Genomic DNA, 14,159 nt, shown 5'->3' on the forward strand with positions numbered 1-14,159 from the left:
GCTTGGTACTTGGATCTCTGAGCTGGACTTAGGTAACTACAGATGCAAGCAGACCTGCATCTCCCAAGAATTCACAACTCAAAATTATCATTTTTGCACACTGGCTGTTATTCCAGCAGAAGCACGAACCAAGGAAATGACTGTGGATCCTTCTGCATGTGAAAAGATAAACAGTATTTTCCAGTTACAAGATTTGCTTGAGATATTTCACCCATTCTGCTACTCAGCAAATATTAATATTATTTGTCCTTTTAACTGAGTTTTCTCACATACTGTACTATTAAACTGTTGAGCAGTTGTACTGTTTTTTCATCTATCTTTTCACTAATTTCTCCACTCATCCTGATTTCAGAGCAGTGTCATTGGTTTCATGCATTTTAGCCAATTTTCAAGGCATTTGTGTTTAAACATCTCATCACTTAATTGCCACTGAGAGCATTAAACTAGCAACTAATAGCTTAATATTACCAATTAAATATATTGTTTTTTTAAAATAGTAACATCTTTATGAAGCTGGCTGCTCCTTTTTTGTCAATTTTTTCTGTGTATGCTCTACTTTTCAATCCTCACTTCCTAGCATTTTCAAACAAGAAACCTGATTTAAATTTAATTTAACTCTTAAATCTTATTGGATGGATAAAGTTCATTGAAAAATCTAATAAAGCTCAAAGGTAAATAATTTTCATTTTTATATGCTGTATCAAACACTCACAGTATTTACAGCACTCTGGTTTTTAGTGTATTTCAACCACCATTGCAATAGCAAATATTCTATTACAAAACTCATAGCACACACTGGAGCACTGTTTTGTTCAAGTTAGTATGACAGTGATGCATCTGGGCCCTCAGTATTTCTACTCTCTTGTATTACTGCAAAATGGCATAAATGGCATAGTTAGATTACACCTTGTATTATATATATATATATTTACCCTTATCCCTATTTTCTAAGGAGCAGAGCATGAGTATTTTTTGCTGTGTGAACAGCAATTGTGCAATTTCTGCTATGACATCTAGAGGCTGCTGCTTATTTTCTGTGGTTTCTTCTATGGGCAAGATTTTTGTGGTTTCTTCTGTGAAGAATCAGGATGGCTAATGAGAAGCCACAGGAATTAGATTTCGCAGGGTGAGAGTTCACTACCAGTCTGCTAAGCAGCACGACATTTCTGGGTTAGAGCATCATAGCAAGAAACATTCTAATGGTAATGTCCTCATTTCATAACTCTTGTAATAAATCTAGAAAAGGACAGCATGTTTGGAAAAGTATTTAAACCAACAGAAATATGTCCTAAAAAGTATTTAAAGATTCATTCAAAAATGGACACACACACACATATATATATAGACATCTCTGTGGCAACAGAAGAGTAATGATAATCAATTTAATGAAGTTAACTAAAACCAGTAAGCTAAGCCAAGCTTTAAAAACAAATCATATTTAGATAAAACTCTGCCTTCAAAAAGCAGTATCTATCCTGATTAAATGATCACCTGAAGTATTCCTCATACTCCCACTGTATCATCAGCCTTTGAGTAGAATGTCCACTAGATATCAAATTTTCCCTAGTTGCACGTGCTGCCATCTGAAAAGCATTTAACTTCATTAATAATTGCAACAAGGTATGACAGAAATGACACATAAAAATTCACTGGAACAGACTTAACATGAAATTTCTCCCTAATTCATACAGAATATTACTGTGCTTTGGAGGGAAATTGCTAAGTCCCATGAGCCCTGGGTAAAATGCTATTCAACGTCCTGAAAAAGGAAGTAAATGTTGTGATCATATACTTTCCTAATCCTATTAACCTATCTGTGTAGCAAAAGGATGATGGGGAGATAAAATGTTAGGTGAAGCTTGATACAGGAAAACCCAGAAGTGACATACACCAAGACCTGCTCCCCACTCCTGATTTTAGGTATATATTTTGGGGGACCTGAACTAGTAGACACAACTGAAGAAAAAGATATCTTTGAGATATTTTGAGATACTATAGACTTCCGTGAAAATGCCTCTCAGGGGTAAACAATGGCCAAAATCCCCCAAATTAGGATTCTATAGAAATACATACATATTTGCATTATGAAAAATACGGAATAAACCAGAAAATATCATTATGACACAATCTTCTGACCTCCTCATCTCAAAAAGGTTATATAGTCAAAATTTTAAAAATACAGAAATCAGTAAAAAGGACTGAGAAACCTGTGTGATAACTTCTACTGAGGAAAAACCTGAACAAATTTAGGATTCTTCAGCCTACAAAAAGGGAAGATTAAATGGTGATGTCACAGCGGTCTAAAACAACTTTAAAAATATCAGGAACAGATATTCACCTTTTAAAACATTTTCATAAAAAGATTAACAAGAAGCAAGTGAAGCTCAAAGATGTCAGGTCCAAAAATACAAACAGAAGGTGGGTCTGCAGAAACACATCTTGGCTGGTACATTTACCTGGGTTGAAAAAGCAAAGGGTTTTTATCACGGTTAATGATTGCATTAGCAACCACCTCATTTTCATATATAATTAGCTAGTTCATGTGTCAATGAACAAAAAAGATCCCAACCCAGTTTCTACAAGCATACCAAAAAATGCTAATTGTCATGAAAATCTTGTGCATTAACTAAGAATTTCCTTGGGTCAGATCATTGCTCCAGAGTTAAGACAGAGAAATATTGTAACTGTTAGAGTAAATAATTCCAGGACAAAGTAGAATACTGGATTCAGGTCAACCACTGTAACTTCTTTCTTAAACTTTAAACACCTAGTCTTTCCCAGATTGTTGACCCAAAGAAGTGTGGAAAACTCCGTGAATGTAACCTACAAATTTAAAGATGATAGGCACTGATCATCATTTTCCTCTCTGAAATCAGGTCCTAGCACATGCATCTTACCCAAAAATATTTCAGTGAAGCTCCATGAAGACCAGTTAATCTAATTAACTGTGCTTATTTCTAAGGACCATTATAAGAACTGATAACTGTTAGAAACTTCTTATGCCATACTCACAGTTTTTAAAATGTCTTTCTTAAGAAACGGAAAACATATGTAAGTTTTTTTAGGAAGAGATGGTTGCTGTCCCTCCACTCCCAGCAGCTGTGATTTGTGCTCATTCCAGTTAGCTGATCATATCATCACACAGAAGACACTGTCTTTTTCACTGCTGTATTTAATAGAAATATCTACAAATATTACAAAAAATGGATTACCTCAGTAATGGAAACCAACATTTTCAAACAGCACCTACAATCGGCTAAGGCTCCTTTTAATCCATTTTCTCTACTTACTTCAAAACTGAGCAAAAACTCAGAAAAAGTTAGGAAAGTGAAGTTTTAAAAGGTGAAGATATCACTCACAGCTTATTTGTTACAAAACCACACAGGTTGGAGGAGATCCTGCACTTCAATTCTTTATTATCATCTGCTCAAGTGACAATACCTACTGAAAACATGGCTTGTTTCAGTGCAAGATAGAAGTTAATATAAAACATCAGTAACAGTGAATCAGACTTTTCCCCCTTCACATTAAGCATGTTATCTACAGCTTGATTGTGCTTCTTTTTTAACACCCAAAATAAATTTCAGTTCTTATACTCTGATATTTATATTTTGTTCAATGGGTGTGTGGCTGTTTTTGCAAATTCAACTGTTTTCTAGGAAATTCAGTGATGCCTGATCCTACCCAATTATTGAACTGTCAGTCTTACTTGAATTTCCATCTAAAGGCTTATTCAGAGTACAACTGAGAAACCTATCCCTCTCTGACTTCATATAGAATGTTTCCAAGCAATCAAATAGGTGATACAAAAAGGCTTTAAACACATAATCCTTCCTGAAGGAAATGCAAACACCATCTGACGACGTCCAGCATCATTTAGTTAAACTGTAGAGCTGTTGTAAAGTCTGCAAGCATCTAGTCACACCAGTTGGACAAATGAAGACAACTTCATGAACTTTTCAGCATATGCTTTATTCATTTTTTTCTGCCAGGTAACTAAAATGCTACATAAAAAGAAGAAGTCAGAGACTGAGATATTCAACACAGATCAAATCCAACTTTAGTGATGTGTTAACTACTCGAGAAGGCATATTAATCCACCCATCCCATTTGATGGCCGGTCTATTCTAAGACACATACCTGCCACTCCTGAGGTTGTCAATTTAATACAGTATTAGGTAATACTCCAAAGAGATCCAGCTATCTGTGAATCTCAGTCTGACAAATGGATCTCCAAACGCTATCCCATTGGAATCCCTTGAATATCATTCCTTACTTCTCTGCAGACCAGCTCATTATTAACAGTGCAAGTATGATTCCTTCTCAACTTCATTTTCCAGCTTTCCTCAGTTCCTGTATTTCAGCTACACTGCTTTTCTACTTAGTTTCTACCTATACTACAATTAACTCCAACTGTATCAATGCACTAAAATTGAGACATATCTTTTTGCTCAATATAATCATGTTGAAAGGTGCTTCTTTAATCATTTGAATGTTCTCCTTGATTTTCTTTCACCTCTCTATCTAAAGGCATTAAGATGATAGCTCTTTTTCCAAACTCTTCTTTAATTGGTGTTTTGAATCAGGCAGCAAGATTTTCAGTGTGATCCTACAGGGCACTACTTCAGCTGAGCAAACAGACCTGTTTGACCAGTCCCCTTCAAGAAATGCTTCCTTCAAACATCTTAAAACCCTCCTGCTAATATCTTAAGAACCATGCATTCTTCGTTATTTCCACAGAGATAAAAATAACTCATTCAAGTTTACCTCAGCCCTTGGTTTTTTTTAAGCATCTTTCCTCCTTTGCTTGGTGGAAGCACCTTCAACCTGTTTCACCACAAAGTTCATTCAACATTCCCATTATTGCTGAGACAAAGAACAGTCAGTGGACTCCAAGTAACATCATCAGGATGTTTTCACCTCTGATTTACGTCCCACGTGCTGGCAAGTTACAGTTCGAGACCTATTCTCATAAATGTGCTCAATTTTTATTAAAGGTTCACAATATTAGAAGCCTTGGATTCTTAGCTGAATCTCACATCTCTCATTTTTTCTCCACTTTCAGATCTTCTGACTCCTAGGGTTGGTTATCTAACCCTTTTTGCAGTCCTTTCCATGTCATCTCTTTCTCTTCTGGATTTCATTTCCTTGTTAGCTCCGCCATCCATTTCCATTATGCAGTCAGTTTCCTACATTGTTTCTCCATATTTTCTTCCTCTGTGTTGTGCTTGCCCATGTTTCAAATGCCAGTGACTGGCTCTAACTGCTAAGTCAATACTGTCAACATTAGACAGGAAGTACATGGGTTCCTTGAATCACCCTGCACAAGCCGAGATTTTTCTCCTTGACTTTGGTGCACACCTGCTTTTACACCCCTCTTCTGTCACACGTGTGAATTGTCCTCACTCTCCTTCGGCAGCACATGACCTGGAACCTCCTCCATTATTTCCAAAGCATGAGGTTGTATGTAGGAATACTTTCCCTCCTGCTTTTCCACACTAACACACATTCTGTTTCAGTGCCATGCCTCAGTGCACTAATCACCTCAATGACTATTGAACTCTTATCTCCTTATTCCCACTGTTCACAAAATAAAAGCAACATTTCTGACCAACTTGACCACTTCTTCCTTTTTTTCTTGCCTTTGTCTCTGGGTGGTTTATTGGCTTTACGAAAATCCAAAACAAAAAAACACAAAACCAAACCACAAACAAACCAACCCAAAATTTTCTGCCGAGGTCAACTTTCTTCCCTCCCAGAGAAGGGCATCACTTGTGGTCTATGGGAGGCAGCATTCCTTCCTGGCCAAGTTGCATAAAGCAGCACTGTAGTTTAAATTCAGATTTATTTCCAGAAATTGATTCCTATAGGCATGAATAATGTAAATATTACAGCTAAGCCGGAGACATAAGAGTTAAACAACCTACTACTGAATCTACTAGTCCTTTCAGAACAACAATCATGTTCAAAAATTATTACAATGTTTTCCTTTTCTTAGAACAAATCTGGCTTAGCAGACTGTCCTTTCATTTGAGTGCAGTGTTTGAACAGGGCAGGGAAGGGATAAAAACAACAAAACATGGGATTTCTCAACTGAAAATTTTAATGTGTCTACATACTTCTGTATAATTCAGGTTGATTTATCCAGATCGTCACCGGGTGGTTGTATTAAACTGTGCATAAAACTCTTCTGTTGGAATATTTGAATACTCTTCCTCTTTAAGATAAATGTTCCTAGAAATAAATACATTTGTTTAAAAGCCATTGGTAAATGTTTTCTTGCTGTTACACAGAAGTAGCCTGAGAAACCTAAAAAAGATAAGAGCAGACATAAGAACTGCCCATCAAGACATCCAGTGGTTAGTTAAAGAATCATCTAGTTCTGTCATACACTATGGCAATGTTGTTTCTGTTGCTAGCTTTACCCCGAGCTATCAGAAACTGGCAGCTCTACTGGCAGTTCATCATTTTTTTGTTTCAAAAAACTAAGATAGATTAAAGAAACATGTACTGGCTTTCACCTGATAATATAATTTCCTGCATAGCTAATGATATTTATTCTCTATTTTGCCATCTATATAAACAGTCTGTTGTCAGTGGAATGCTTTTAAGAATTCCAGGTCTTAATTCATTCATCTCAGTCAGTAACACTCAAAATCTACCCTTTGAAGATTGATTAAATAACACCGGAAAACACACTTCAGATGAATCGTTGATTTTTTTAAAAAAGCGTGAACTTGTAACAAGTGTATTTAAAAAGTTACAAACAGAACCAGTAAAAAAGTTCTTTAAAAGCCAAGCTATTGAGTTAATAATGATAAAGAATTGGTTTGGGTTTGTTTTGTTTTGTTTTGTTTTGTTTTGTTTAGTTTTTTTATTTGAACAGCACTTGCTTAGTACTTACTTTGCTTTTTGCTCCTGGGAGAGCTCTGCATTCCTGACATCCAAATCTTGGCGCTGTACCAGATCCTGCCGCTGCTGGTGCCGCTCCCAGAGCAACTGGACTCTCGCAGCCTGCACACGCTGCCTGTCCCACTCAGCATCCCTCCGGCGTTCCTGCTCTCTGGCCCTCTACAGGAGTGAGGAAAGAGCTGCATTTTCCCTCTCAAAGAGGGAAGTTGTACATAGTCTCATGGGTAAGTTCCCCCAGACAAACCTGTTTGCCTCTATTGAATGCTAGGGGTAGCATTCGAAATGGGGAGAAGGGAGCAAGGATGACATGTCACAGGTACTTCAGAGGTATTGTGTTCAGTTAGACTGATTGAATTTTGGGTAAAATGCAGAAAGCACAGCCTCAAATTGGCATGTCCAGGGCAAACAGTGGGATTTTTCTTCTACAAACATTAGTAGTCTATAGTATTATTACAACCAAGGGAACAGAAAATGCATGTGAGCTTAAATACCTGTTTCTCCAGAGCTTGTTCCTTTTGAAACTGACGAATTGCCATCAGCTGCTCCTGATTCATTCCCTTCCATCGATCCACCAGGACAGGATGTTTACTGCAGGGACCGATGGCTTGCTCAGGGTTTTCAGAAAGGAAGTCGCCTTGAAGGAGGCAGGTGATTTCATCCATGTCATCTTTTATTTTTTGGGCCTTTTCCAATTCATTTTTATGATCTAGTTCAGCAGCCTAAATTCAGTGGAAAGAGAGAAGTGATGTTTTTTCCAAGAGAAATATGAACTAAGGGATGAAAAAATGTTAACATGTCATAACAGATACATTTCCAACCTGCATACAGTTGTCAAATGCATCACATACAAACACTGTCATCATTGTCTTATTGGCCAAGATCAAAAGCCTAATATCAAACAGTTCTTTAATGTTGTCATATCACATCCAGCAAGTAAACTGGGGGGAAAATAACTCTGCTTTATAGGAAAACACAGAATAAAAAATAATTCCACATTTATCCCTGTGTAAATAACCAATATATACTTGGCAGACAGACACAATATGGAGGAAATTAACAATAAAAATTTACAGTCTTCAATCTCTAGCCTTGACTGATATATCACATACTGAATCTAGGTGAAGAGTGTGGTTTATTCTGATGTGACTAAATACATTTAAAGCTAAGTCACAACAAATATAGTTTAACCAAGCTCATAGCATCCATGTAGCCCTTTGAGTTGCATGGAGAAGCGGAAGACAAAAAAACCCTCTAGAGTATGACAGATAATGGCACTAGGGTTCCAAAGAAAGGTCAGCAAACAACCAAGAGACATTGTACACAAATACCCATGAAGCAGCCAAAGTGCCAAAACCAGTGGTTGTGGGGAGTTAATATAAATAAGGACAAACAACTGTCAGCAATGCATCCACACAAGTGCAAAGACAAGCAGACAGACACAATAAGAGTATGGGAGGACTGATACAAACTCAGAAAGAAGCATGGGAGGCTATTGCTGCACCCCAGTTTAGCAGCTCAAAGACCCCAAATGACTGGGGAGCTGTTTACTGCCCACTAGTCAGCAAGCTGAGAACCAGGAGGGACAGTTCTGGCATAGGATAACTAGATAGAGGACATTTAGAACCTTGGATCCTTCGTTCACTTGGCAAAGTGCATAAAATTTATCTTGTTTCAAGCTGAAACAACCTTGGAAGTCAGCTGCTAAGAAACCCCAGTGAAAACATCACTACTCATTCTGATTTTGTCCATCTTGTTTTCCTTCTCTCTCTCCACATTTTCTAAAAAAATAAACAAAGCAACTTAATATTAATTTACCTGGATTCTATTGAAAGTTTTAGTAGCTGCACAGACAACACGCCTGCTTTCCTCTTCCTTTCTTTGTTCCTCCAGAATCTTTCGGTCAAGTTCAATCCTAAACTTGTCATAAAGATCATCTAAATTAGATCCAAATGAAATTCAGTCAATATTCATGGACATGATGTGCCACATGAGGGGAAAAGGCAAGGGGGAGCTCCAGATGCAGCAGACTAAAGAACTATTTCCAAATCCTACCATCAAAGTTGTCTATCTTCAGATTTCAGGTGACTCATGAAAGAGTTTAATATGTAACTTTATCTTGTCTAAACAGTTAGTGTTAAAATGACAAGTATGTTAAGTACTGCAGAAAATAATGTTTCGTAACAAGCTGGGAGAGAAAAATCAGTATTCTTTTTTCTGCTCTAGGACAGTATGGATTGGACAGTTTGGCCTGATGAAGTAAGCACAACAACTGGAGGCATAAACCATAAATGAAACCTGGGTGATATTACAATCACATGTTATGAAATACAGATTTTCTAAGAGAAACAGTGAATACATTAGAGCTCAAAAAGTAAAAAGTGCTCTAGTATTTCTGTAAGTTAAATACACAATAGGGTATGCCATATTTTCATCAGATACATCACAACTTCAGAAAAAGAAGATAAAAACTACATTATCTTTTTTATTACCTGCCAGTTTTTGATCAGCTAATGCATTTTTCCAGTCTTTTTGTTGCTGAAGAGACCACTCCCTTAACTGCTCCTTTTGAAACTTCATCCTCTGATCATAGTTTAAGTCTTCACCCATAAACTTCTGCATGCCAGATATAGTACATCGAGGATCATCATCTGAAACTCGAGCAGGTCTGTCTTTCTTCAGGGCTTGTGGATCATTCAGGTCAAACTCACGTCTTGTTTCCGGCTTCTGACAGTTCTTGTGAAATTCAGTGAGAGCCTTATTCATGTCTTTGATTTCATTTTTCAGTCGTTCTTCTAGCAGACACATGAGCTTGTCATTTTTCTTCATGTCATGAGCTGGACAAAAATGAACACAATGAAACCGCAGCTCTTAGAGGGGCACGAGTCATTGGAGTGCAGGCACGAGGTGAAAATACAATTTTCAGGATGAATAAACAGAATATAAATTTTCAAACTGTTATGCCTTAGTAGAGTACTCGATCCATAAGTACCAGCCCAGCAAATACTCTAATGTTAGTAATATTTACTTAAGAAATATTTCTAGCTTTTCAGGTATAAATTATTTTATTAATGTTACAATGAAATACATGCATGTGAAACAAACACAATAATAAGTACTAGAACTATAAGGTTTCATTTGGTGAAAACCTGCAGGAAGACAAGAAATGTACAGTAATCCAGTTGTTTCCATTTACTCCTCCTTTACAGCTACAGCTGAAATACATTGTTGCTTGTCAGAAACAAAAATTGGGCAGCAACTGAAAGGAATATAGGTAGCTCTTCCACAGTTCCAATGATTTTTCTAACCATAGCAATAAAACCATTGGCTGGCATTAAGTTTTGAACAGCTTAAGAGCTCCTGCCCATTTAATTGAAACTAAATAAATTACAGCCTTTTAAAGAAAAAAACAAACAACAGAACTCCCACCCAACTAGCCATTATAGTTCTTTAGAACAATTTGCTAGAAAAGATCATTTCCTCTTTTGCCAGACTCCACATTGCTGCTGGTAGTTTCCCAAGAGGCAGACCCTGAGAGGTGTATCTTCCAGCCAGGAAAATCACAAGCAGCTGCAGTAGAAGCACAGCATGGAAGCTGGCAGCTCCATTTCAGCTCCTCTTGAGGCACACAGAGAGCTCAGCCTACGGGACCTTTTCACCTGATAGCAAAGAATGCACAGGAGACCACAGAGGGTTTGAGGTCAGGACACAGCATGAAATATTTGTGTGGCTGCAAGTTCTGACCCAGCAATGGCTCCTCTTAACACCTTACTGTACACGACTCATGCTTCCAGCAAGAATAATCCAGAGAGGATTCTGCAGGATCTATGTATTCTGTGGAGGAATGGCTAGACAGAAAAGCTACAAGAAAGCAACCAAAACAAAGCTATTTGTCAATACCTTTTAAAGGAAAACACTGAAAATTCTGGCCTGTTAAGCAATGTATCCCAGTTTAATCGTGTCAATATAAATCTTAAGATAGCAAGGAGAATACATAATGTGCCAATGTAGATGTATGAGCAGAAGTAGGAAATCAATTGCATGACTGAATTTAGAGAATATATTCAGGGATAAAAGAAAGCAGGAAATGGATTAAAACATTTAACTATCCACAGAAATATCACAGTATTTGGGAATATACCAAATCTTTCGTGCTGTGCTTTTTCAGCTGCTTCTTGAATTTTCCTCTCCTTGACCTGGGTATCCAATGCATCTTTGTCAATCTATTAAAATGAAAAAGAAAAAAAAAGCAGCTCTTTAGGAGATACTGTGTTTGAACAATTAAAACAGGCACTGTGAAGCTACATTGACTGACAGTTGTACAAGACAGATATAACCCCACTAGCAACAGAACATATACACGCATTACTAATGTGGGTGAAAAAAGACGCAGAAACAGAAATATTCTCGTTTGTTTGCTTTGTTTTAATAATGATATCTCTGCTCTTGCACCTGATCAGATGAAAACACCACATTTATACGATGCACAGACCTATAAATATTTTCAGCTGCATTACACAGAGTATGTTTGGCCCACATTTGTTGGCAGATGGTGGCAAATTAATAGGCAGAAACATGGATTTTAGTGTGGACACTAAATATGGACTCTTTCAGAGGTTTCATTGGGAAAGCCAAACTAACAATACAACTACAGGAAATACTATTAAGAGAAACTCAACACTAGTTCTTTGTTTTCTGGCAATAATAGAGGTAAGTCAGTGTATCAACTTGTGTTACACTACTGGCTCTGTCCTCTTGGAAACACTTCCACTCCACATAAAAACATCCCTAAAACAGACATTCCCAGCCACATAAAACTACAGGCTCCACTTTTAAGTGTTTAAATAAGAAATCTATGTACAGTTTGAGGCAGCTAATTTCTAAACTAGTTCTATTTATGCATAAAGTGTACATGTAAATTGAAAGTAATTTTTCATTTGGATTACTCAAACGGAACTCTTTAGAAAAATCAGTGATTTACTGAGGATAAATTCTTCAGTCTGTAAGTGAAGAGGGCATCATCTTACGTTTCCATTACTCAGATGACAAAACAGATACAGAAGTCAAAGTAATAATAAAACTAGTAATAATCAAAGGAAAAAAAAAAGTAAAATCTGGCTTCCCATTTTGCTCTCCAGTATATTACCTCCATGTTTTTAAAATATTCAAACCCTGCTTTAGGATTTCTGGTTTCTAAGTCAAATATTGTCTTGATTTTTCAATTTTCTTTGCAAGCGCCACTCAGGTAAACCAGTCAGAGAACAGAAGCAAAGAATCTTAAAACCCCACAGAAAGAGTGATACAGAATATCTCTGTATGGATTCCCTGGCTCTATATGGTTCAGACCTGGCCTAACTTCAAAGCATAAGAACAGTCCCTTCTGTCAGCATCACTGTTCAGGTACATTAAATCAAAATAAACTGTTAGTCAAAATCCCCCAGATGTGCTCTCCTTCATTTTAGATGTTTGTCTAATGTAAACAGATCTATCAAAACTGGCTGAGTCAGTTCTCCAAAACAAGTCAATTCTACAGAAGTATTTGGGTAAAACCTTCAGATGGTGTGCTCCAGTATGGCTCAATAAAATGCACCAGGATATGTTAGTTGTCAGCTATTTCATTAACTGAGAATATCTGGTTTGAACTCATTTTTAAGGCTCTAGAAAAGCCAGTTAATAGAGAAAGGATGTGTTTCTGATGAAGAAATTTCAAGTATCTTAACCCATCCCAGAACTGCTAAAAAATGTTATTAGCTCCTTCCACTTGGGTATATTGTTGGGTACTTAAGTAGATTGTTGGTGTGTGATGGGATGCTGTCATTCATGCTCATTAAGTGGGAACTGCTAATTACTCTGCAGCTACAATGAATCTTGCACAAAAGTGACAAGAATAAATTCAAAGCCCTGTCAGAGATAAGGTGAAGATATCTTTCCACTGAGACATGTTTCTGTACCTAAGAAAAGAGGATCCAATTGACATCTGTTGCAATTCTACCTCACAAAATCTTAATGTGGGCCTTTGGACATACCACAGGGAGATTCACTGTGCTCATACTATTGCCTCCAAAGTCAAATAGGTATAGAATACATTATTCCCTGATGTTCAGGATGCAAACTGCACAGTAAACTCTGGAGAAAATCCACCAGCCTGAAGGGTGTTCACATTTACACAACCACGCCAAGAAAAATCAGACACAACAATTAATTACATGTACACAGACAAGGATGGATCTGTCCTATTTTGTCTGATGCAAAATGTGGACTAATTGCAGGACACTTACAGTAGTAAATCTCTTAGGGCATCAATTCTAGCGAGGTCCAAGCAGACAGGGGCAGTATCATGGAGCAGAGAGGTAAAAAACAATTACTTGTTTCAGCCACATTACATGAGCTGACTCTGGAAGCTCTTGGCTTCCCTCAGAGTACTCCTACACAGAGATACAACACAGGGCTTGACGTCTCTGTGCTGTGAGGGGGCAATGACACCCTGCCCTTGAATCCAGAGCAGCGGGGCACAGGTCCACACGAGAAGCAATGGCCACGAAGTCAAACACAAGTTTTGCCTCAACAGGAGGAAGAGTCTCCTTCCATCGAGGGTGGCAGAGCACTGAACACCTGCACAGAGTCTTTCCCCCTGAAGATATCCCAAACCCACCTGCACATGTTCCTGCGTCACTTGCTCTGGGTGGCCCTGCCTTGGAAGGGGGGTTCGGAGTGGATGATCTTCAGAGATCCCTTCCAACCCTAAACATTCCGTGTTTTCTTTCACCAATAACTTGAAGCGCGACTCTAAAAGTTGCATCTGGGCCCTGTCCTCCTGCTCACGCACACACTGAGGAGGGGTCGCTGAGGTACCGCTCCCGGCCCGCCCGGACCGGCTCGGCCGCCCCTTCCCTCCCTGCCCCGCACTGGGATCCCCCACGCCTTAATCCGTTCTCAGAACTCCTGGGAGCGGCGGGGGAGACATGGCGCCCTCCCTCCCTTCCCGCCCGCCCTCACCCCAATGGTGCGGATCCGTGGGTTGAAGATGCGCTCCCGCCGCTGCAGCTCCCGCCGCCGCCGGCGCTCCAAGGCGGCGGCCTCCTCCAGTTCCCGCTGCGGCCCCAGGCCGTTCATGGCGCCGGGAGCGAACAGCGGGACGGCGGGGCTGCAATGAGAGCGGCGGCCGGGAGCAGCGGCGGCGGCCAGCCGGGACACACCGCGGCCCGTGGCGATGGGAAGGAGCGGCGGTGGCCGGCCGGGACACGCCGCGG

General features: G+C 38.9%; 1 protein-coding gene across 1 annotated transcript; it reads right to left on the reverse strand.

Moving 5' to 3' along the window:
• Positions 1–3,248: 3,248 nt before the first annotated feature.
• On the reverse strand, positions 3,249–14,022 carry RIBC2 (RIB43A domain with coiled-coils 2). Its single transcript, XM_066184666.1, has 7 exons — positions 13,906–14,022; positions 11,051–11,132; positions 9,402–9,746; positions 8,728–8,846; positions 7,404–7,631; positions 6,905–7,071; positions 3,249–6,234 (listed from the first exon to the last, which is right to left on the reverse strand). The coding sequence occupies exons 1-7, from the start codon at positions 14,020–14,022 to the stop codon at positions 6,153–6,155; spliced, it is 1,140 nt and encodes a 379-aa protein (XP_066040763.1). The 3' UTR covers positions 3,249–6,152.
• Positions 14,023–14,159: the final 137 nt, after the last annotated feature.

Source organism: Chamaea fasciata, unplaced genomic scaffold, assembly GCF_029207755.1.
Source record: "Chamaea fasciata isolate MVZ Bird 193981 ecotype frontalis unplaced genomic scaffold, bChaFas1.0.hap1 SCAF_5, whole genome shotgun sequence".
Taxonomy (NCBI): Eukaryota; Metazoa; Chordata; class Aves; order Passeriformes; family Sylviidae; genus Chamaea; species Chamaea fasciata.